Source organism: Magallana gigas, chromosome 9 (genome assembly GCF_963853765.1).
Source record: "Magallana gigas chromosome 9, xbMagGiga1.1, whole genome shotgun sequence".
Lineage (NCBI taxonomy): Eukaryota > Metazoa > Mollusca > Bivalvia > Ostreida > Ostreidae > Magallana > Magallana gigas.
In genome coordinates, this window is record NC_088861.1 from 3692360 (window position 1) to 3718202 (window position 25843).

The following is a 25843-nucleotide window of genomic DNA, read 5'->3' on the forward strand; positions in this document are numbered from 1 at the left end:
AAACCAAAAGTATCAATCCATTCTGTTAGAAAATCCACTCAACAACATGATACTATTTTGTACAACGGTGTAGCTGTTTCAATTTTCAACAGTGATAAATGTATATGATAAGTTTACAGGACTATCTGCAGTGTACATAATATTTGACATTATAACAACTTTTTAATTTAAAAAAGTTCTTTAAAAATATGTTATAAATACTGCATATGTAGGAATGTTAATTTTATAATATGAATTGATTTATTATATAATAATGTTATTTGATGAAAAGATTTAAACTTTAAAGGTAATTTCTTTGTCTCATTTCTCTAAATCTTTTATTAAGAACAATTCCTATACGTAACAGTCCAGGATTCATATTTTCGTTTATCCAGTCAAGAATTTTGGCTTCCTTAGAGGCTTTGCCAAACATTTCTACAGCCTGTGAATAATTGCCAACCCTTTCGTGACAAATACCAATGACATCATACGCCAGAAACGATCCGTCATTGTGTTCGTCATCATACGCTATTGCAGACAATTCAGACAACGCTTCCATTTTGAGGATTTCATCTCCCTGGATTTCAAAGCATAAAAACCTCAGGAGGTACAAATAAACCAAAGCTGGCATCTTGATCAGTCTTGTTTCACGAGGGAATGTTTCAATCTCTAAGTCAATGACAGCCGGCCACAGAGAGGTTGATTGGATAATTTCAATGTCGGTCAGGCAATAGCGCTTCATTTTCTGAGACAATGAGATATGCTCTGAAGAAGCCAATTCTTGATAATGGTTACGGCGACTTGAATTGTATGACATATTTTCGAATCCTCGTACGTACACGGTGGAAGGCAAAATATCACGCAAAACCGCATCAGTAACATTTAGGCATTTTTCATTTTTCTCAAGACAGAAATATAAAGAAGCCAGTGAAAGTTTTCCACTGGTTACATCTGCTGAACATCCGATTTTGAGAAATTTCTCGGAGAGATGAAGCAATTCGTATTTCCGTTTATTTGAGAATGAATTTTTCATGACTCGATAAGCAATTTTACCAGCTGCATTTGCTACCTTAAAGTACATTTGCTTCGACGTACTGAGTTGAAGATCACTTTGAGAATCATAAGCAAATGCATTTTCAAAGTTTTGAAGAATACGTATGGCTTCAGGCCAACGTATCCCATTACAAAATGTATTTCCAATGCATTCAAAGAAAAAAAAATCGCATCGTGTCTTCATATCATCTGATGTAATATTGAGAGAATCAACAGATTGGGGCGGTTCAGCAGTGACCTCTGTCTCCACTGCTTTAAAAAATGGACACCTTAATAATTCTTTTAAAATGTCACTTTTTAGGACTGACAATCTTTCAAGAACTTTTGCTTTCTCTAATGGTCTGAAATTTCTTTCAAAGAGGTTACGTTCTGGGATGAAATAGTGAGGAATAAAATTTTCCCTAATCCACTCTTCAAGCTGTGTTAAACATTCTCCAATGCTTTCTTTTAAATTCCCAGCGCAAATGAAGTTTGGTAATTTGTTCTCGCACATCCAAAACATCAAAGTTTTAATCATGTAAGAAGACACAATCTTTCCGCAATCTTCCATTTTATTTAGTCGTTCATGGACAAGAATTTTCAAGATCTGGTAGAGCTTAAAAAAACTATGATCCATGGAGTGTACTAAGGTGCATTCAGCAACGGAAAAAGACAACTGCCATTCGAGGTGTTTTGTGACAGATTTTGGTGCACCAACGGGGACACAATGGCATCCATCACGTATAACTTTATCCAGCGTTTCCGTTCCTGGCCAGCATCGTTTCCTGTCTCTTTTGGTCCATTTCTTGGCGACTCGCGGCCAGCCAAGGACAGGGAGGGCACCTGTGATTCTTTGACCATTGACTACGATAAAGGGCCCTTCTGATCTGGCATTTGTTGGTGTTAAATCTAAGAATTTTCTAATAACTTTGTAGCTTGAGAAATACACCCCAGAGTCGTTGATGGCGTCGTATAGATCCTCTGAAAACACATGACCAGATATATATTTTAGCAAACAATAGCCTGGTTCGACATTCTCTGCTAGTAACAATGATATGCTTGAGAGTGATGGGTTCCATAGAGATTATTCTGACAAAACACAGGTCTTCCTCAATATCGCAAGTTCATCATTTGCACCGCTGCTATATCCAACGTTCTCTCCTAAACTGCCAATGGCTTTTCTATCTAAAACATAGTCTCTGCTTTCTATATCCATCCACGTTAGTAAGACGGTTCGTCGTATGTCTACAAACTCCTTAAACCCCATCAGATGATTACATCCTTTCCACAAATACGACAACTTGTAGAAGTCAAGTTGGTCACCCATATTAAGACTAACTGCACAAATAAATAAAAACGAAAGTAATAATATGTAAAATGATATGTAGCATACTAGTTACTTTATTATTTGATAACTCTTAAGAGGGTCCGATGGTCATGGCCAATTTTAGACTGTATCTCCTCTTCCTTAGAAGTTTGCTACATAAAAATATAGGAAAACACCCAAATTTAAAGTGTAAAATTTATGAATTTTTTCTTTACTAAATTTCAGTTTAGCTAAACAAACAATATTGTCTTTTATTAATTTTCAATCTAAAGTTGAAAATGATTACATGACAAATTAAAAATAATTTGTCATGTAATCATTTTCAACTTTAGATTGAAAATTAATAAAAGACAATATCTTAAAATTCTAGGTATATCTAACGGTTAATTTATTGACCATCGAGCCTCCTTGATGGGCAAATTACTAGCAACGAAATATCTTGATGTTGACGATTTTTTTCTACTAGAGTTCTGCACAGTGCACAATGTGTTTTGATTGCGCGTTTATCTACGATTACAATACTTTTTGCTATACATGTAATTGTAACTCTAGATCTTGTTAATTTATGAAGACACCAGCTTTAAAGTGAAACACTCTGCCTGTATATAAACAAGTATAAGTGACAACCAGTTGCGTACAAGGAAAGGATTTCATTGTAACGACATATTTGAACTTTGCACATATATAGAGGAAATAGTTTCATTTTTATAATTATCATATATCTTCCGGCAATTAGAGCAGAAAAAACGAGTAACATATTACATTTGTCGGGGGAGGGTAGTCCGCCGGAGGGCTATATTTAGCTACTTATTGATAAAGTTAAGCAAGAGTGCAAATGCACAACCATTGCGAAGAGGTATTATTCATAATCCATCTATGTGTGAATGGAGAGAGAGAGAGAGAGAGAGAGAGAGAGAGAGAGAGAGAGAGAGAGAGAGAGACAGACAGACAGACAGACAGACAGACAGACAGACAGACAATAACAACAAGAGGCAGACAGTCAGAAAGTGACAAAACAGAAAAATAGGAAGTGTAACATACCGTATTGATAAGTTTAATATTACAAACCGAAAGTAGGCCAGCTTTATGACGTACTTGGGAATTCTTACAACTTTAATATACTTTAAGTTTATATATTCTGTAGACAGATGATCTGTGAATACAAAACCCCTTTGAAAATTGTTAAATCAATTATACAGAATAGCGGGGTTTAAATGTGTTGGCCTTAATTCCAGTTCCTAATTTGAGCTGTATACACCTATTATCTGGCAAATACCCAATGTACGAAGTGTTAAGATAAATTACATTTATATGTTTTTTTTAAAGCTGAACTTCACATGATTCATCTCATCGAACGTTGAAATGGCATGGGGTTAATAACATGTATATATTTAAAGGACATTTTGGAAAGAAATTATAAAATTAATAAATTAGGTGGTTTGTATCAATACACCAGCATTGTATATTTTAAATACAGATGCATGATGTTAATGAATACATTAACTCAATATATGTCTGGGATATTTAACCAAGTAAAATGACTGAAAGGGTTCACTTCTTTATGTTGTGTTTAAAATTTCACGCAAAAGCAACCAAATACTACCAAAGCTAATAGTTTATTTATTTTTTTTATTAAACGTTGTATATTACTTTTTTTTTATTCTTTTTTTTTGTACCTGGCTTCGTGGATAGTTAGTAGGTGTATGCATACAATTACTCCGTTATCATTATTATGCATATGGTTTATAGGAAATCCCAATTGTTTGAAACTTTTTAAAATTCAAAATTTTAAAGCTTTGAAAAAATAAAACGGGAAAGGAACAAACAATGAAAAAACCAAAAGTATCAATCCATTCTGTTAGAAAATCCACTCAACAACATGATACTATTTTGTACAACGGTGTAGCTGTTTCAATTTTCAACAGTGATAAATGTATATGATAAGTTTACAGGTCTATCTGCAGTGTACATAATATTTGACATTATAACAACTTTTTAATTTAAAAAAGTTCTTTAAAAATATGTTATAAATACTGCATATGTAGGAATGTTAATTTTATAATATGAATTGATTTATTATATAATAATGTTAATTGATGAAAAGATTTAAACTTTAAAGGTAATTTCTTTGTCTCATTTCTCTAAATCTTTTATTAAGAACAATTCCTATACGTAACAGTCCAGGATTCATATTTTCGTTTATCCAGTCAAGAATTTTGGCTTCCTTAGAGGCTTTGCCAAACATTTCTACAGCCTGTGAATAATTGCCAACCCTTTCGTGACAAATACCAATGACATCATACGCCAGAAACGATCCGTCATTGTGTTCGTCATCATACGCTATTGCAGACAATTCAGACAACGCTTCCATTTTGAGGATTTCATCTCCCTGGATTTCAAAGCATAAAAACCTCAGGAGGTACAAATAAACCAAAGCTGGCATCTTGATCAGTCTTGTTTCACGAGGGAATGTTTCAATCTCTAAGTCAATGACAGCCGGCCACAGAGAGGTTGATTGGATAATTTCAATGTCGGTCAGGCAATAGCGCTTCATTTTCTGAGACAATGAGATATGCTCTGAAGAAGCCAATTCTTGATAATGGTTACGGCGACTTGAATTGTATGACATATTTTCGAATCCTCGTACGTACACGGTGGAAGGCAAAATATCACGCAAAACCGCATCAGTAACATTTAGGCATTTTTCATTTTTCTCAAGACAGAAATATAAAGAAGCCAGTGAAAGTTTTCCACTGGTTACATCTGCTGAACATCCGATTTTGAGAAATTTCTCGGAGAGATGAAGCAATTCGTATTTCCGTTTATTTGAGAATGAATTTTTCATGACTCGATAAGCAATTTTACCAGCTGCATTTGCTACCTTAAAGTACATTTGCTTCGACGTACTGAGTTGAAGATCACTTTGAGAATCATAAGCAAATGCATTTTCAAAGTTTTGAAGAATACGTATGGCTTCAGGCCAACGTATCCCATTACAAAATGTATTTCCAATGCATTCAAAGAAAAAAAAATCGCATCGTGTCTTCATATCATCTGATGTAATATTGAGAGAATCAACAGATTGGGGCGGTTCAGCAGTGACCTCTGTCTCCACTGCTTTAAAAAATGGACACCTTAATAATTCTTTTAAAATGTCACTTTTTAGGACTGACAATCTTTCAAGAACTTTTGCTTTCTCTAATGGTCTGAAATTTCTTTCAAAGAGGTTACGTTCTGGGATGAAATAGTGAGGAATAAAATTTTCCCTAATCCACTCTTCAAGCTGTGTTAAACATTCTCCAATGCTTTCTTTTAAATTCCCAGCGCAAATGAAGTTTGGTAATTTGTTCTCGCACATCCAAAACATCAAAGTTTTAATCATGTAAGAAGACACAATCTTTCCGCAATCTTCCATTTTATTTAGTCGTTCATGGACAAGAATTTTCAAGATCTGGTAGAGCTTAAAAAAACTATGATCCATGGAGTGTACTAAGGTGCATTCAGCAACGGAAAAAGACAACTGCCATTCGAGGTGTTTTGTGACAGATTTTGGTGCACCAACGGGGACACAATGGCATCCATCACGTATAACTTTATCCAGCGTTTCCGTTCCTGGCCAGCATCGTTTCCTGTCTCTTTTGGTCCATTTCTTGGCGACTCGCGGCCAGCCAAGGACAGGGAGGGCACCTGTGATTCTTTGACCATTGACTACGATAAAGGGCCCTTCTGATCTGGCATTTGTTGGTGTTAAATCTAAGAATTTTCTAATAACTTTGTAGCTTGAGAAATACACCCCAGAGTCGTTGATGGCGTCGTATAGATCCTCTGAAAACACATGACCAGATATATATTTTAGCAAACAATAGCCTGGTTCGACATTCTCTGCTAGTAACAATGATATGCTTGAGAGTGATGGGTTCCATAGAGATTCTTCTGACAAAACACAGGTCTTCCTCAATATCGCAAGTTCATCATTTGCACCGCTGCTATATCCAACGTTCTCTCCTAAACTGCCAATGGCTTTTCTATCTAAAACATAGTCTCTGCTTTCTATATCCATCCACGTTAGTAAGACGGTTCGTCGTATGTCTACAAACTCCTTAAACCCCATCAGATGATCACATCCTTTCCACAAATACGACAACTTGTAGAAATCAAGTTGGTCACCCATATTAAGACTAACTGCACAAATAAATAAAAACGAAAGTAATAATATGTAAAATGATATGTAGCATACTAGTTACTTTATTATTTGATAACTCTTAAGAGGGTCCGATGGTCATGGCCAATTTTAGACTGTATCTCCTCTTCCTTAGAAGTTTGCTACATAAAAATATAGGAAAACACCCAAATTTAAAGTGTAAAATTTATGAATTTTTTCTTTACTAAATTTCAGTTTAGCTAAACAAACAATATTGTCTTTTATTAATTTTCAATCTAAAGTTGAAAATGATTACATGACAAATTAAAAATAATTTGTCATGTAATCATTTTCAACTTTAGATTGAAAATTAATAAAAGACAATATCTTAAAATTCTAGGTATATCTAACGGTTAATTTATTGACCATCGAGCCTCCTTGATGGGCAAATTACTAGCAACGAAATATCTTGATGTTGACGATTTTTTTCTACTAGAGTTCTGCACAGTGCACAATGTGTTTTGATTGCGCGTTTATCTACGATTACAATACTTTTTGCTATACATGTAATTGTAACTCTAGATCTTGTTAATTTATGAAGACACCAGCTTTAAAGTGAAACACTCTGCCTGTATATAAACAAGTATAAGTGACAACCAGTTGCGTACAAGGAAAGGATTTCATTGTAACGACATATTTGAACTTTGCACATATATAGAGGAAATAGTTTCATTTTTATAATTATCATATATCTTCCGGCAATTAGAGCAGAAAAAACGAGTAACATATTACATTTGTCGGGGGAGGGTAGTCCGCCGGAGGGCTATATTTAGCTACTTATTGATAAAGTTAAGCAAGAGTACAAATGCACAACCATTGCGAAGAGGTATTATTCATAATCCATCTATGTGTGAATGGAGAGAGAGAGAGAGAGAGAGAGAGAGAGAGAGAGAGAGAGAGAGAGAGAGAGAGAGAGAGAGAGAGAGAGAGAGAGAGAGTAAATCATACCTTATTAAATCGGGTATAGCAAACCGAAAATAAAGTCGATATGAGGCATACCTTTTAAATTACCGTAGGTTGACAACATAGAAATCCCCACATGCAGAAAATTTTCAGTATGTATATATTCGAACTTCGTATATAAAGTTTAAATCCATATTCTTCAGGTAGTAGCTACCCGTTTTGACGTCGAGCAGCCGATAAAATCAAGGGGGAATAGTGCATTTCAGATTGACAAAAGTTTTGTGGAACAAATAAAAAATATGAAGAATACATGTCGCCATATCTATTAAAGCTATAGCTATAAATATACGCCCCAATTCAATCAACTTATGTTAATTAATTATGAATGGCGGCGAAACAGGATGTTTTTATTAAAATAGTTCCTGTCTAGCACATTTCCTGTAAATTACAATGCTGAATTCGATCGCGTTAAAAAGATTTAAAAAATTACAACTATTTATTTTCCTGCCAATAAAGAAATAAATATTACTGATCTCTTTTCTGATATTGACATCTAATTCGTTTTTCACTAATGTTATAAACGTAAGCGAGTGGTCAGTACCTTCATAATTGTTACATGGTTTCAAAACTGAAATCTTGTTCGAGCGACAGCGGCAGCATACTTCCGATCCATGACAATTACCACCTCCCCTACTTCCTGATCCACTTCAAGGCTATTACCCCTTAGGGACACTGTATTAACTTTTGCTCTTGTCTTCATTTTCCTCTGTGTACATGTAACTTTTGTGTGCGTGTGTGTGTTCGTGCGTATATAAGTTGTATATAATCATATGATAGTTGTATGTTGTCATATCTCTTAACAGAGGAAATAAAATATGATTGATTGAAGCGTGTCATGAAGCAATCAGGGACGTGTGCATGGTACAGTACTGTATACATTTCTCTAAAACAACGATGTATGGTTTTTTTTTTCCTTTAGGGCTATTTATAGTTCATGTGAGAATCAGTGTTGTCCTGGGTTTTTAGAACAGTCAAGAGTAACGATATCATTAATGACAAATGAATTACAAATACAAATCATAATCATATTTCATATCAACAATATGCAACATCATGGGGGATTCTTAAACAATAACAACCACTAGACTTCCACCTGGACATGTAGTTGGTTTCGCACTTCCTTCTTCAGTATTGATGAAAAGGCATCGAATTCCTGACAAGCAATTAACACTACTAATTTCTATATAATTACAATGCATGAGTAATTTTGCAACAGTTTGTTGATCGTTTTGTTTCATACAACTGGACATTTTTCTAAATCTTATTTTACAGCAAATTAATCCGTGTTTTTTTCACGTGTATCGCTTAAATAAAACATTTACGACCACCTAAATTTTTGTCTGAATGGCAAATGTTATCCGCTAACTTGTACAAATGGTACTTTAGTAATCGGTAACATAGTCTGTAACTTAGAGGTTTTATTTCAAACTTTATACAGGTATTGATCGCCTTATACATATTTTTTTTAATACTAGAAAAACTTCAGAAAAATAAATTTCTCAACAAATTTTTCAACCGTTCCTCTCTTTCTGTATTTTGTTGAGCTACATCCGAAATGTGAAAACTTGTTCATCAAAAACCTGCTGATAAATTGTCATTAAAATCATATGTTAAAAATTTAATTTGTTATTACCAATTAATTGACAGTTATAAAAGATTAAATTCCTTATAACGAATATAATAAATATGTGGTTTAACGCATTCAGTCCGTTTAAAATATTTGATGATAGAATTACAATCAAATGATATAGGGCCAGGGTCAAGACACACCTGCACTTTTAGGCAACTTTGATGAACGGTTAAAACCAGAATATACGGGTGTAACCTTATATTATCTCTTACCTGCATTCTTTAAACCCAGATGACATAAGAAATCCCAATGTGCATGTAAAATTGTATATTACATAAACATATTAAATTGATTTACAACTTACAAAGAAGATAAAATAAATAATAATTCACCTGAAATGTAAAAAAGATGTCAAAATCCTCAGGTGAATTGGAAATTCATTCAGGATGTGTGAATTTTTTCTAAGCTCAGACACTTGAAGAGGTCTTTAGATTGAAGTAAAATCAAATATCACATTGACATAAATAAAGTTAACAGTCAGTATCTACACTAAAATGTGGGTCTTTTGGTCACAGCTGATCACTTGTTCTACACCAATTGGCACTTTATCACATCTATTGGCTCACACGGTATGATGTCATTTTGTCTGTTTTTCTATTTTATCTGAATAATCACTTGGCGACACTGGCGCCTGATTCGGATTTTCCGCTACTGAGGCTGTGGATCAGGGCGGCTATCTGAGTGTGTTTTTCCAGCTGAGTGCTCAGTTCTTTGATCTGTTCATCCTTAGACAACAAGTCCGCTTCATGCTGTTTACATACCAGCTCCAGTGAGGATACCTAGAAGAGGGGAAATTAGGTTTAAGGATTTATCCTATAAACTTTAATATTCAAAAATCTATACATATTTTAAAATACCTAATACTAGTACCTGGTATATTTTCATTAGATGTACATATCCATGAATATTTCTTTTGAATTTACCCATTTGAAAGAAAGACTTTCCACATTTCATGGATACTTAAAAACTGCTTCTTGGTCTATAAAGCCTTCCCCATCAATTATGGATTGCTGGGACTTCCCCAACTCCCAATTACCTACAGTTGGAACCGTTTCTTGCTCTGGTTCCCCAGCTACCTGTTGTTGACACTCTTTATTGTGGTCCCCTTCCCTTATTTACTCACTGTTGAATCTTTCTTGATCACCTTCCCTCAGCTCAGTTACCTGTTTCTTGGCTCCCCCCCCCCCCCCCCCCAGCTGTAACCTGCTGGTGGAACTGTTTCTTATTTTAAATTTATATTATTTTAACTACCTGCTGATGAAACTATTTCTTGGTCCCCCACCCTCCCTAGTTACCAGTCACCTGCTCTTGGAACTATTTCTTGGCTACCTCCCCATGCTGTTGGAAGTGTTTCTAATTTTATTACCCCTCCCCATTAGTTACCTGCTGTTGGAACTGTTTCCTGGTCTGCTCTGTCTTGTTGAGTGTGTCCCTCATCTTGTCCAGCCCTGTCTCTAGCTCCGCTCTCTCCTTCTCTGCCTTCTCATACTTAGACTCCAGCTTGGAGTGAGTCTTTGTCAACTCTGTAACGTAACAGGCAACATATTATCAAATTATTCATCAGCTGCTCATTATTTTTCTGACATGACATATTTCATTCAGATTTGTTGCATGTTGGTATTTTATCATTGTGATAGGTTTAAGTCAATGATACAATTGTAATTTTTTTCATCATATTCTTACATTTTCTCCCCTATTTATCTAATATGTACATTTTAATTGCACTGTAAAAATAGACACATTATTTCCCTGAAAATTTAAATCCCAAAGATTATATGCAAAATTGGTTAATGACTTTAAAATAATACTCAGGAATCATTATATTTTGTGGTGCCTCAATTTTTGTGGAATTTGTGGGTACCTCTCAATTAACATTCCCATGTATTAATAAATTAAGGTTATGAGGTCATATTTCCTTTTGTAGGTATAAGAAAACACATGATATTACGTCCCCACGAACCAATAAAATTTCAGCAATCCATGAAAATTGGCCCCCACAAATTTAATGATTCCAGAGTACCGTTGAACTGCAAGTGTGGACTTTAGAATATTGATAACATTAAGCCACTTTTATGTACATGTACATATGCATGTCTATGCAGTTGATTACCATGAAGTTTGGTCTCCTTTTCTTTTAACTGTTTGGACAGTTGTTTCCTTTCTTCTTGAAGTTTGGATAACTGTTCAGAAGCACTATAAAAGGAAAAAAGATATAAACTTCAAAAAAAGCATTCTGAGATTTTTTAAATAATCAGCACAGATTTCTTATATGTAACAGGCCACAATAAAAAATATTTTTTTTTTTTAGACAGTGATTAACTAGAATCTATCAATCAAAAAAAAGAAATGGCAGACTTGACCTACAGATAGTCAAAATGATAAACGGGACAGATTGACACTGTAACCCCAAAATGCCCTCCAGTTTTATAAATTAGGACTAGAACAGTAGGTACATAATATATCTACCTCTGCATTAGCTACTACCGTACTTGAATTCCAGAATAAATTACCAAAGGATTTATTTGTAGGAACATTTTAAAGTCAGTTTATTTTTCTTTGCCTAAAGACCAACTCTTAGTTTGAACACTGACTTGTTTTTCAGTAGATCTGTCATTCATTTGTACACCCTGGTCTGGTGACCCTACACACTTACAGATCATGTTGCTGCTTCAGAGATTCGTTGTGTTTCTGCAAAATCTCATGCATTTCCGTCAAGGTCTTCAGTTCTTGTTTCAGAGACAGCAAGGTTTTCTGGGACGATTCATATCTATTGAAAAAAAGATTTATCTATAAAATTGCATATACTGATCTTCTATGAAAAAATAATATAAATATTCAACATTTGTTTCAATCTGCAGTGTCTATATATTTACTTTTTGTATTTTACATTTTTTTGTGTTATTCAAAAAGAAAATTAAAATGTTAATAGGTACACAGTACCGGTCAGTGATATCGGAGTAGGCCGCAGACAGATGCTGGTGCTCTTCAGAGATGTGCTCCAATCTGTGAAAAATAAAAGGATAGAAAAAGTATTCAGTTTCATATTTCACTTATGTTTATTGCTTTTATAACAAAAGGATGCAATTTTTTTCAAAATCTTTGTTTTATAGTAAACTTCAATCTTAATTTTAAATGATGACAATATTATGTTTACAAGTTAGAACTGATCTGCCCTTAAGCACTTTCATAAGTTTAAAGCTTCCATCTGACCCAATTTTCCCTTATAATACAACCAAGCCGGCTTCCTTACTTAAATTGTTGCACACGACCAAGTTTTTACTTTCAGTACATCTGACCTAATTTTATATCTGATACAAATAGATGGTTCTCACTTTTGACTCCTGACCTTATTCTTTTGATAAACCTAACGTCTTTCTTACTTTTGGTACTCCTGACTTTATTTTTTTTTTTTACATACACCTAACCACATCATTCTTTTGGTACACCTGCCAATTTCATCTGTTTCTTACTTTTGGTACATTTGACCCAGTTCTTACTTTTTTGTACCCCTGACTTGGTTCATTTGACCCAGTTCTTACTTTTTAGTACCCCTCACATAGTTCATTTGATCCAGTTCTTACTTTTGGTACTCCTGAGATAGCTGCTCTAACTCCACACTCAGTTTCTCCTTCTGAAGCATGATGTCATTCAGTCTCTCCCTGTGTTCCTCAGACTGCAGCTCCGAGTCCTTCAGGAGCTTACGCATTTTGTGTGCCTTAAAATTTTTTTACAATGATTCATAGTGTTCTGTATTGAGTACCAATTAAGAAATGATATAATTATTGAAGCAGTGTAAACTACATCAGAGAAACCAAATCATTCAAGGCACTGTATTGATGGGAGTTACTATACACATACATGTACTGGTTACAATTAAAATTTGGAGTGTTAGAAGAAAACAATTACATTCCTTTGAAATATCAAGAGGAAGGAGTTATCTTTCTTTCTTATATATTTTAGAGTAGAATACAGATATAGACTCCTACCTCTGCCTCATATTGAGCCCGTCGGGACCTGTACTGGGCGATTAGTCTGTCTGCCTGAGACAGCGCCAACGTCTTAGCATCCAGAAGATCCTGCAGGTGATTCTCCTTAGTCTACAACATAGAAGTCATTTAATCTTTATAAACAGATACAGTATAATCTTCATAGAAAGAGATACAATATAATCTTTTAAGAGAGTAATTCCATATCTTCATATAAAGGGATAAAAAGAACACTAAAAAAGAACTGTAACCATTTTAGAATAATTATTTACAGACTGATTTCAACTAATTACAAACCTGGAAAGCTTGAATTTTGTGTTCATAGATATCTATGATTTCAGATCTATTGATATCTTTCACCTACAAATAAAAGATAAAAATCGTTTTAGTCTGAACTATTATATACTTTTTTCCACACATTTTACAATCTTGAACAGGTATTTTATGCTTGCATTTCTACGTCTTTTATTGACAGTTAAAAGACACTATTGAGTAATTACGAAAAATCTATCAATATCTACGAAACTGAAAACAAAAAGAACAGGGAAAAAATCTACTTCAAATTTGAATAATAAATGGCAAATCTTACCACCAACGAAACAATTTTTGTTTTAAAACACATAATCACTATTAAAATTATAAATATATTCTGAAAATGATTATCAGGATTGTGTGAAGGGTTAAACCATCTATGAGATGTACATCTACCGGTATATGATATTAAGAGAGAATATATACAAAATGTAAATACATGGGTACCAGTAATAACAAGGATATCTAGTTTGCATTAAAAGCAACCTTATAGATATGTTAAGTGAATTGTATATGGAGAGTATAGACGTATATCATGTAAATGTTAATTAAATATTCATATGTAGCTATGGTCTCAATAAATGACCTAATATAAAAAGAAAATGCTAAATATCTGAGGAACATATGAAATAAGAGAATGTCATCATAAAGGGAAGCATATACATGTATCCTCTGGATAAATCCAACACCTAATTCTATCATTTTACCAATGCATATGAATACCTGGACACCAACATGCTTAGATATTAAAATCAAATTTCTCTAACGTAACGGTACATAGAAAGCATTGGGCATTAATTCAAATAATCATGGCAGAGTTTCTGGTTTCATAGAATTATTTTTAAAAAATGCATTAATCATGGTTAAGTAAAAATTTTGTATGACAGTATATCAAATGAAAAATTCTAAACTCATGATTTCAACATGTTAAAGCTTAATCAAATCATGGCAGAGTTTCTGGTTTCATAGAATTATTTTTAAAAAATGCATTAATCATGGTTACGTAAAAATTTTGTATGACAGTATATCAAGTGAAAAATTCTAAAATCATGATTTAAAGCTTAATCAATCTTTGAATACAGAAACACTGTTATCATGATTATCCAATTCTGTAAGTTGTATAATAAGAACATAAATGGTCAAAGAAAACAAGTTATTACTGCTTTGGCAAAATCCTCCCATCCATTCTACAAAGGAAGGTCACGATTCTATAGCTAACTAGGGCTAATCATATGCTTTACTTAATACATGAAATCTGATAGGTTAAATTCACAATCATGGTTGTTTTAGGAAATCACAATGTGTTCTTCAAGCTTTATTGCTCTGCAAATTTGCTTATCACATTAAATAACATGACATGTATGTAATGTTAAATTCCCTTTATGATACTTATGCCCAAATACTTCTTTCAAATTCACTTACAGTACAAAATATAATCTTCTATTTTGCATTAATCTAATTTCAATTCTCTTTACTGGATAAAGGCAAATGTTTTTTTTTTAATGAGGTGTAAATTACCTCTAGACCTGTCTGCATTTTTTCGATGATGGACTGCACAGAGGCATCTTGATCACTGCTGGACGATCTGGAGAAGTCACCATTATGGTTATGTGACAAGGACACTGGAGGTTGCATGCTCTTGAAGGTGGATCCAAGTGTTAGAGGAGTGGAACCAGCATTTTCTGTCATTTCCCTTTTTCTAGCATTGCAACTGGCCATAGAATCTCCAATTCTTGAAAATGAAAACATGTACATGCATGTACTTCTCAATCATCCAAATAAAATTACATATACATATATACTACAAATCAAATTACATTAAATTCACAAAGTTTTGACGGTCTATTTTTGAAAAGAGTGATAACTCTCAGTGACAAAGCACTAATCTGGTAGTACATAGTGATTTTTGTCTAAATTGGGCCAGCAATGTAAACAAATTTTATTGAAATTCATGCAACTTTGCATTTCAATTACAATGATCTAAAAAAAGTTTTTTAAGATGAAAATTGTTCTTGAGTCAACAGATAGATAAAGTTGTTAAGCTCTATTTTCTTTACACGGCAGGCTTAATCATCTGATTTCCACTTAATACAAGTGTTTGTGGGCAGCATTGTCTACACTTCTAAACAACAACAACAAATAATTAATACAATTTATTAAACTACAAAATATCGCTTGATCCTACAATTTTTGTGATCAGATGAAGGTTGTTATCTACAACAAACACATTTCATGTTTTTATATATGCTGAAGGACTTGGAATTCTTACAACACAGTAGGAAAAGCATCCAGAGAGGTGCCGAAGGTAAAGAGCTGCAGGGCTGTCTGTACTACTGTCCGATCCGCACTAGTCAGTCCAGCTGACAGGAAGGGAACCAGTTTATTGTCCTGTAAAATCCATATTACACTTTTTATTCAATGAATTTTATTTTTCTCTTCTTGGTATTAAATCAAAATAATAGATAAAAAAAATTGTGACAACTCAGTATATCTTTCCTCTCTAGTTTGGTTTAGTTCTTGTTTTCACAGAAAAAAATTTCATACTAAATTGTAACAGATTTTAGTTGTATGACATTTCATGGGAAAACTGGAAGCATTATAACAATTTATATAAAATATAATATTACATAAAGATAATAATTACCTGCAGTAAGGAACAGAACAACCCATCCAAATTAGGCATGTATTTCCTGAGTTTTGACATAAGTTCCATGCAAAATATCACTATATGCACCCCCTCTTCACTGAAAAATAGTAAACATGTACTTAATTTAATACATGTATTATGAAACTTTCAAATTTTCACGTCACAACACAGAGACACCATGTAAATATACATATATGCTGGTAGGTACATTTGGTGTGTTAACCATCACTTCTAATACTGTATAGATTATGAATTGTGCACTAAATACAAATCTATGAATTCATTGTTGACGAGTAAGAAAACCATTTTAGAACATGTGTACAATCTGTGTAATCAACAGTTCAAATATTCATTGGGAATAAAATCCCATGAAATAATTCAATCTCTTATACTATCATCATAATCAAACTCAAATACCCTGGTAAATGGCAATCTGACCAATCTCCTTGAGAATTTTGTCTATACATGTAATTTAGTTAAAATATTAGATTGTACATCCTTTGATGTAGTATTGACTTAAATCACCCATCAACACCCACCTCCAGTCCTCACCCCCCAGGGACACCTTGCTGACGTGCAGAGTGACCCGATTGTTGATCAGCTGGAAGTCCAGTAGCTGGGTGTACACCGACGGGCTCAACATGGCCACCATCTTCTTTCTGATGTCATCCTCCCCTGATAACACTACAACGAAATCTTTACAGATGAACAAGCAGTCTTGTAAATGTTTATACATGTAGATAAAAATCAAAGATTATATTATTCCATTCATTTGTATATGTTATTAATGAACTTTTTGAGGAATACATCAAATTGTTTTCTTTTACACACCTGAGAGCAGCTGTAGAGACTTGACTTTCTTCTTGCAGTGTTTCCGAGGCACACACAGGTCTGTGTCTATGTCTATCTCGGAGCTCAGCGAAGACAGAAGAACGGGAAGAATAAGGTCTGCATGAGCCGAGTACTTCACTCTGGTGTTGGAGTATATCAGCTCCTGTAAACAAGGAACTTATCACTGCATATATGTATGATACAGGAATAATGTACCAATAGTCTGTATATCATACAAAAATGGATAATACACAAACAGTCAGTAACAGCATAAAAGATTTTGGATTAAAATTTGGAAGGAGACTTGAAAGACATTTTTTAAGATTGGATGTCACTCTTATTCAACCAACTGCAGGCTAAGTTGTAAAAAAGATTATCAAAACAATAGAGATTTGAATTAATTGAAGTATGTAATGGGGCAAAAGTTTGAATCAGAGTATCGTCTAAGAAGCCTGATCAGATTCCTTACCATAAACATACATTACACACACCAAACATCTAACAATCCTAAAATCCCCATTATACATCATAAACATACTCAGAGAACTTTCACTACTTACTTCATAAATTTCTGTCAAGAAATCCAGTGCATACAGAGGAGCCTCATCGTGGGTGTCAGGTGACTGTTGAGCCCAGTGAACGGTGGCCAGGAGCGGCTCCTTGACTTGATTAACCAGACCAATCAGCATGTCAGAAAACTGTTGGCGGCCATTGAAATCCAGGGTCGACAAGACGCTTCTGGAAATCCGACTTCGAACACCCTCTATTGAACAGAAACACAGCAGCAACTCAAATATCTGAAAGTAAGAAACATCAGTGTCAAATCTCAAATCACTGTTAATGAATAAGGCTACAACAGTAGGGGAAAGTAGTGTCTGTCTTTTTTAATTTCTCAAACTTTAGAGAAAATTATTTACCATCACTACTGTTTCAGTTGAGCTTGCTGGAATCAATTTCAAAATAGCATCTATATATGCGGAAAGATGACTGAATCTGTAAAGAGATAACAGACCGTTAAATGTAAATCTATCTTTAGAAACAAAATCCATTACTTTTCTACCTTTTTTCATGTCTTCATATTCATGTAGAGGTAGTTTTATCATAACACAATTAAAGATTAATAGCAATAAAAAGAAAATATTCAAATTCGAGTACATTGTAATACTAAATGTATACCTCAAACTGAGGTAAAAAAAAAAATAATAATAACTGTACATGTAATCAATCACTGTAAATAGTAAAAATCGTTTTAAAAACTTTATTACCCATAAGATTTTAAAAGAAAATGTTTGATTTTGTTTACAACTTGTTGAGTCTTACTTTGATAAGGTGCTCTGAATCTGACCATCCTTGAGGATCTCTTTAAACAGATCCACCCCGTATCTCCGAGACATCCCGGTCTCACCCTTTAATATGATGTTAAAGATAGACTGGAACATTGGATTCAGGTTGGACGGCTTAAAAACCTGTGGATTGTCAAATTATATTGTAACTATATGATTGTACATTCATACATGCATAGATTTAAAAAATCAGCATGATCAATTTAAAATTACAAACATGACACAATTAAGTTGTTTTTAAGATGACAGAGAAAAAAAATAAATGGTTCAATTCCATCTAAATCTATAATGTGTTACATCTCTCTCTCTCTCTCTCTCTCTCTCTCTCTCTCTCTCTCTCTCTCTCTTTCTCTCCACTCACCATGTCATATTCCTGGTCATGAAGCCACACACTGGTGACCACAGAAATAGAGTATATGATAAAATCTAGGTTACTCTCTGACCCGGATATATGCTTCAGTAGAGTCCTTTTCAGTCGTTTGGAATTCTCCTGTAAAACATACACTTTCTTATCTTAGACTGGTTAATTTTTCATTGCATCTAATTCATTAAAACAAAATTACTGTATTATATAAAATGGCATGTACTTTATTTTGATTAAAGTGCATGTTCTGTATATCAATTCAAATAATACGTATGAATACCATTAAAATTGGTTACATAAAATGTGTGAGTATTCAATAAAATGAAAAATACTTTTTGCGATCAAACTGACAAAATTAAGAGAGAGAAATGCGCACTCTGGAGCAGGATAGTGGCTTCAGTCAATAAAGAGTTACTGGTACATGCAGTAGAGCAATCCTGGCTTATTGAAATAGATTCTTTGATCAGCCTTCAAGTATGTTTGTGTATTGACATCATACTTGTATGCTTTTGCATTTGGAACCACTGAACACTTTGTCTACTTACCAAGTTTTTGAGGTGGGTCTGTACAGCAAAGTTGTCTTTACAGAGATTGACCAGCAGGCCCAGACAGACCTGTGTACAGTCTTCTGCTGGGTCAGTTCTGTAAACCGAAACATGTAGAGTATACAGTGTAACACGCTTATAAGGAAGTGTCATGGGTGGACAATTTAAGCCTAAATATTAACAATTTTCAGTGTTTTTGCTTGTGATAACACCACGTATCGATTTTATACTATACAGTCCAATAAATTCAGATGAAGTTTAATTGGGGCACAAGTGGGGTATGCTTATTTATATTCAAGTATTTTATCGTACAATTGCTGAAAATTATATATTAAATATAAGTAATAAGGAATCATGGTAATACACATACATAAACCAACATTTGTTTTTTAAGATTCTCTCTCTCTCTCTCTCAAAACAAACATGGTTTTTCATTGTTTTTTAACACTTTATGAAAAGGTATTTTTGTAGGGGTCAGCCAACTTTCAACTTACATATGTTGAATAATAAAATCAAGCAGGTCTTGTACATATGATTCTTGTAGAACCATTTTGTGTCCATACGTAATTCTTTGTAACAAATGGAGAGACTACAACAAAAATATTTCTATCAAGCAAAGTTACACACTACATCCAACATGAAAGAAAAATGAAATTTCTTTTTTAAAGAATTTTAAAATCTCAAAATATTTTGCAAGACACATTTTAAAATGACATTTTAATGTTAAAAAAAATAAAGGCAAGAATTTATAAACACATACATTTTATCAGGCTCATATAAATTTTAAAATATACACCAGGTCATACAATCCCAATGTACACATACATGCATTAATTGACAGGTGAGCTATATATGCATCTGTGCCTCTTACCTCCATGCACAATGAGTTGACTGCTGAGCTACAGGTGTGTTTTATAATGTCCACTAAGACTGGTGTAAGATTAAAAGACTCGTGTAAAGATTCTCTGATATCCTTGTCTGCCGCTGAAATATATATTACATGTTGCATATATGTATCAATCATTTCATTTGGAAGCAAAGAAAAAAATAAAAATTACTAAAATTCCTAAATAGAATAAACTACATATGTATTTCAAATGATCAAGAGAAATTGATGTTTATTTAAATGAATGCATTAATAATTTACATGAATAATCTGTTTTGCTATTCTTCCGAAATCTTTTTTTTATTTTGTTCAAATGTCACTTTTATAACTAAACACAAATATTTGTTTCCTTTTTTTGCGACCAGTTATGTTTGAAACAGAATTGAATCAAATTATGAGTCCTGCCCTTTTTTTTAATTTTTTTTTTTTTTTTTTTTTTTTTTTTTTTACATGTATATGATGTATTTATCTATTTATGATAACAAAATTAATTCAATACCAATTAACTTTCTTGCTCAAACAAATGGAAACTATTTTTTGATTTGTCCAGAAATGCATATACATAAAACAATTCTTAGGTTGATTTTAGCAATAGGTCTGTAGCCCCTGGGCTGAAAAAAAAACTTGGATGAAGATATACTAGACCAGGTGATAAAACATACCAAACTTCTTAACTATATTGTTTTAATTACACTTAAATTGTAAATTCATATAATATATTAAAATTGCTCATAGATTAATTCTTCAATTGCTATTTGATTTCATTGGCAATTCTCTTTCGCTGAAAGGTGATTTTTGTCATTTTATATTAAAAAATATTATTAAGTATAAAGTTTGTACAGCAGGTTGAATAACCTTAGATAGAAAGACATAAGATTATATCATTTTTGTTTGATTTACTGGAAATCAATATATTATCTACAAACATTTACACAATTTTATTTATTTTTTATTTATCAATGTTACTGCATACTATACATTCTGAAAACAAGGACAAACATACATCTACATTTTTTTTATCTATTACATTAATCTTTATATACATGTATAACAATGCTGGATAATCAAATATAAACATCTTTTAAGAAGCATTCTGTTCTGTCTTAAATCAGGACCTTTTACAATTAAAGAATCATATCCAAAATCTGTGTGATCATAAAACTAGGTGTCTACCCAAAAATATAAAACAGACCTAGAAACATTAATGTTGCAGCTGTTTACATGTAAATGATGTAGGTATAGAAATAATAATTAAATACATAATAATCGTTTGCCTTAACAGAAAACGTACTTGATAAAAACTTATTGTCCAACTGAGGACTTAGTTGAGCAAAGACAACTTGCAAAATTAATGCAGTATACTTTGACTCAACAGAATAAGTACTTGGTAATAAAATTTTGCAGCATACATGATTGTTGTAACTTTCACATCAGATTTTTTTTTTGTTGAAGTATGGTCTACCATCTTCGTGGTACCCTATCTTACCCAGGTTTCGTAGAAGCTGAAGGCACTTGATGATAAGTGATGGTTTGATTTCACCAGTTTCTCTCATGATGTCAATGATGACAGTCAGACATTCTGTGGGGAGAAGGTTCCGTGGATGGAAGAATTTCAGGTCTGAGCCACGAGAAGTTATGCCTAAGAGAACCTATACAGAAGCATACTCCGTTTCATTCAATGCTGCTTTCATTTTTTAAGTATAAATGGAAACAAAATTATAGAATACCAGTAAATGTATTTGTTGACAGACATGACAGTAATATTTTATATATTCTTTATGGCTTGCATTTCATTATCTTTGACCATATTTGAATGCAAATCAAACTAATCATAAACTTCTGTCAATAGGTCAATTAACTTACGTCCAATTGGTGTTGGAATAAAATCATATTGGAGTTATTTTTGCTGTAAATGTACTGGTTAGCTGCCATAATTGCAGTCTTGATTATCGAAGCTTTCTCCATATTCTCCATTTTGAATAGTTTAATGTGAAAGTTCTAAAGCTGTCTAAATTAGAAAAAAAAGGAAGACGTGTAAATTAAACAAAACTTGTCACTTATATTACATCAGCACAGCAAACAGTAAAACTCTTCTCCATCATTTCAATTTTTTAAACAATTTTTTTTGTGATCAAACCGTAAAATTAACTTTATTGAAACTATTTTAATATGAACTTGGACTTTGGGTAGTTGTGTCAAACAGCAATGTGACTTAATCCTGTCTATTACATTGCTGGCCACTCAGCCATGCATGGCTCTTTGAAATCAACAAGATTTGTCTGGTTTTTGTATATTTCACTTGAAACCAGTGTAAATTTTAATGCAATTTTGATGCTAGAAAAAGATCTATAGTTACTGTTCAACCTACCTAAAGTCCAAGATCTTGTTAAAATGGTTCTATAATTGTTAACAATCAAAGATGAGACATTGTGTCTATATATTGTTTTGTTGTAATAAATATACATGGTATGCATCTAAATTGTTCTGCAAAATGAAATTACATCTCAAATAAGCTATGTGTTGTAACTGACAAACAACTTTTATACATAAAAACCCACTTGAACTTGTGTCTTCATATTCTCATACCCATATGTTATACCCCCCCCCCCCCTTTCCCATACAAACATTAGTCGACAGCTGGCATGGTAAAACTTGAATAGAAAGGTTTTGTAACCATTACTCGGTAAATATACGCAAATCATCATATTTCATTGTTTATTCAAATTGATCAAACAGCAGATATTTTTTTATCGTGTTTATGACGTTAGGAATTTCTATTGCTTGTTTTCATTTGCACAGACTTGTCTCGCTACTTACATTCGTAGGAATACGGTCCTGTCAGATTTCAAATTTGGTAAAAGTTAACACGCACAATAAATATTCTGAAAGTTCTGTTAAAATCTTATCAAAAATCATGTCAAAGCTACAATAAAACGTATGCACTGGTCGAATTCATGTTTTGTTATGGTTCTATTCCAGCCGCCATATTGAAAATTCAAACTTCGCGCTAAATCACAAAGGGGATAAAAATTGCATTGGTATCGACAGTACAGTCATGACTTACGTTTATGGATAGAACTACATGAATAAGAATAAATCTTTGAAAATAAATCGTTTTTTTAAATAGGCCTATAATTTTTAGAAAAGTTGGGGACTCGATCAGGGATGTTTAAATTATCTAAATCGGATCCGTTTCAGCAGTTCAGTAGTCAAACAACAGCCCCATTGGCGGATCCAGAGGGGGGGGGGGGGGGTTCCGGGGGTCAGAACCCCCCCCCCCCCCCCTTTCTCTGGGACATATGATTTTTTTTGAAAACATTCAATGCCTATTTAAAGGCATTTTTCCCATTTATAATAGAAATACTGTACATGTAATTATTTCAAATAAATGCTTTTTAAATTGCTTATTTAAAGAATTTCGTACTGCGTCCCATAATCTTGTTCTTATATAAAGAAAACATATCGAAATAGATAGTGATGAGATAAATGTTTATTAAATACAGTTGTATACGCACGGAAAACGTTCAAAAAGTCCTTGTTCAAGTTATTGACAAATGATGAATTTTGCACATATTGGTTTTCATCAAATGGAATTAACCCCCCCCCCCCTTTACCAAATTGCTGGATCCGCCTCTGAGCCCCTCCCCACCTTTTGGGGAAATAGATAAATATCTTTTAAATATTACATATAAGAATTTGCATATGAAATTTAAACGGATAGATTCCCCCTGCTTCCCCCAGGGTCAGTAAGGTTCCAACAACTTTCGTTCCAGTATGCTGTGTATTACACCCCCCCCCCCCCCCCAAAAAAAAGGAAACAAGGCTCTTTTTTAAACACAAACGCCCTAGGGATGATTTTGTCAGGGGTAAATATTTTAGGACAAAATATTGCTATTTCTATCACATACATGTTCATGTACATATATTGTATAGTACTAAATTAATGTATTTGATCTCATTCTATGAATTATTTTGTCAGGGGTAAATATTTTAGGACAAAATATTGCTATATCTATCACATACATGTTCATGTACATATATTGTATAGTACTAAATTAATGTATTTGATCTCATTCTATGAATTATTTATGTTAATATACATGTAAATATCCGAAGTCATATGCTTTGGGTTATTATTTTTATTCGATTTTCACGCTAACATGTACATGCCGGATATACTATTCAAGCCACTAAAACGTGGTTTTTTCCTAGCAAAAACTCGTTGTTTTATTTACGATCGATATAAAAAAAAAGGTTTACTTTTATTAAAGATCACCATGAGATAATTTTAAGTAACTGTTTTATGAAAATTTGCAAAAATAACGTTATCCAATTAATTACTTGTAAATATATACATTGTGTATACAAGTATATAAAATTATCTCTAGAATTTATTAAAACAGTAATCAAATCTTCAAATCCAGAAGAGACATCAATAGAGTTGCCGATAAAAAAAATTAAACATACCAAAGGCGTTAGTTTATGGAACAGATACAAAGTTATGGACCCGGGGTTATTGTGAGGAAAAGCCGAAAACATAATTTAAGGATTTTCGGTTTATTATTGAGATTTTGCTTCAATCAAGTTTAGAAATTTAATGCAGCCTTCCTCTATTTTTTGACACGTACATTTTTAAAAAGATCGGTTTGACAAACCTTACAATAAACCGCTTCAGCCGTATAACTTTATAGATGACTTCTACACAAATGTATGAAGAAAAAAACCACTGATGGCTTTAAAACAATTGAGATACAAATGTATACCTGCTTTTATAAACTCTAGACAACGAGTAAAAATTTAAAGTTTGATTTTTTTGGTCGATGATCATTTTAACTGATCGATATTTGAACAGTTTTTTGCCATTTTTAAAGCATTGAAGCTAAAGATTTAAATGACATTCAGGTAAATGAATGGTAGGCCTATAGTTACATTTCACTGTAAAACATATTTGTGTCACCTAATACATGTACATTGAATTTTCAACAGAGCCAAGTAATCATACAGATAATGAAATGTGCATTGTTTACAGAAGGGTAAATTTGAAAAAAGAAAAAGGGGGTTAAAAACCTATAATCCTGTTTTAGAAATACAGAAGGCATTCTCAATAGACATACATCTAGATATGAAACTGAGGCATGTTCTCCTAACCAATAGATGATCGAATGAAGAAATTTCAACAGAAGTTGGAAGAAAGTGTCCGACTGCGGATGTTTTTGAAATATGTTTTAGTTTGTGACCATATATCTGACTAAAGCACAGGCCTCTTAATAGAGGTCCTGTGCTTTAGTCAGATTGGTTAGTGATCGACTTCACGTTGCTCTTTCTTTTTTTTTTTAATGTTTCTCAGAGAAGATTGTATACAAACAACCAAACTTAAACTTTATCTTCTTTATACGGTGCGTTGTTGGACTTTTGTTTGATGCGATAGCGTTTGGAATTCCAACGACTACAGCGGAAAACATAGACTATGATCGCTTCAAAGATATTTTAATCACGTATATATATAGTTAGTAATCATTTATTGTGTAAAAAGGATGTGTATATTTTTATTTTTGCACAAATTTTCAAGTGCATATCGCCATCTGTAGCCACCTCTATCATTCTTCACAACCCCTTCCAAATTCGAATGGGAGACATTTGAAACTAGTATCAAAACCATAGATTCTTTTACAACCATATTTTCTGCCGATGAATTTTTTTTACGGCCTTGCTCATATTTGTTTCAGATTTTAGTCCTGTCAGTTTCTATAGAGCTATGAATTAACATAAGTTTCCGTAAGAAATAGAAGGATTCATA

At 33.1% G+C, this 25843-nt stretch overlaps 1 protein-coding gene and 2 long non-coding RNA genes across 6 annotated transcripts; all 3 read right to left on the reverse strand.

Moving 5' to 3' along the window:
• Window positions 1–290: 290 nt before the first annotated feature.
• LOC136271323 (uncharacterized) lies at window positions 291–3919 on the reverse strand. The gene is made up of 2 exons (XR_010709243.1): window positions 3380–3919; window positions 291–2349 (listed from the first exon to the last, which is right to left on the reverse strand). It is a non-coding gene; the product is annotated as an uncharacterized lncRNA (long non-coding RNA).
• A 542-nt stretch (window positions 3920–4461) lies between these two features.
• Window positions 4462–8232, reverse strand: LOC117691258 (uncharacterized). 2 transcript variants are annotated; one of them, XR_010709241.1, is made up of 2 exons: window positions 8044–8232; window positions 4462–6520 (listed from the first exon to the last, which is right to left on the reverse strand). It is a non-coding gene; the product is annotated as an uncharacterized lncRNA (long non-coding RNA). The 2 variants fall into 2 exon arrangements; XR_010709242.1 differs by lacking the exon at window positions 8044–8232 and adding an exon at window positions 7488–7778.
• A 1152-nt stretch (window positions 8233–9384) lies between these two features.
• Window positions 9385–23062, reverse strand: LOC105317573 (protein CIP2A homolog L). Of its 3 annotated transcripts, none has more exons than XM_020062925.3 (24): window positions 22864–23062; window positions 21910–22054; window positions 21533–21695; window positions 20032–20144; window positions 19655–19749; window positions 19161–19257; window positions 18613–18741; window positions 18229–18374; window positions 17826–17901; window positions 17469–17705; window positions 16909–17071; window positions 16617–16761; window positions 16075–16174; window positions 15700–15818; window positions 14949–15162; window positions 14591–14617; window positions 13416–13478; window positions 13119–13229; window positions 12714–12847; window positions 12073–12135; window positions 11786–11899; window positions 11243–11325; window positions 10516–10655; window positions 9385–9911 (listed from the first exon to the last, which is right to left on the reverse strand). In XM_020062925.3, the coding sequence occupies exons 2-24, from the start codon at window positions 22018–22020 to the stop codon at window positions 9744–9746; spliced, it is 2811 nt and encodes a 936-aa protein (XP_019918484.3). In that variant the 5' UTR covers window positions 22021–22054; window positions 22864–23062; the 3' UTR covers window positions 9385–9743. The 3 variants fall into 3 exon arrangements, with proteins under 3 accessions (XP_019918484.3, XP_011412555.3, XP_034332807.2); XM_011414253.4 differs by having other exon boundaries at window positions 21910–22059; XM_034476916.2 differs by lacking the exon at window positions 14591–14617 and having other exon boundaries at window positions 22864–23061.
• Between the last annotated feature and the right edge of the window lie 2781 nt (window positions 23063–25843).

Bases quoted from the DNA above. Each gene is read 5' to 3' on its own strand.
- LOC105317573 (XM_020062925.3), bottom strand. From the start codon at position 22,020: ATGGAGAATATGGAGAAAGCTTCGATAATCAAGACTGCAATTATGGCA. The intron at 21,696-21,909 runs GTAAGTTAATTG...GCTTCTGTATAG, and splicing joins TATTCCAACACCAATTGGAC to GTTCTCTTAGGCATAACTTC. The intron at 10,656-11,242 runs GTAATCAACTGC...GTTACGTTACAG, and splicing joins AAAGGAGACCAAACTTCATG to AGTTGACAAAGACTCACTCC.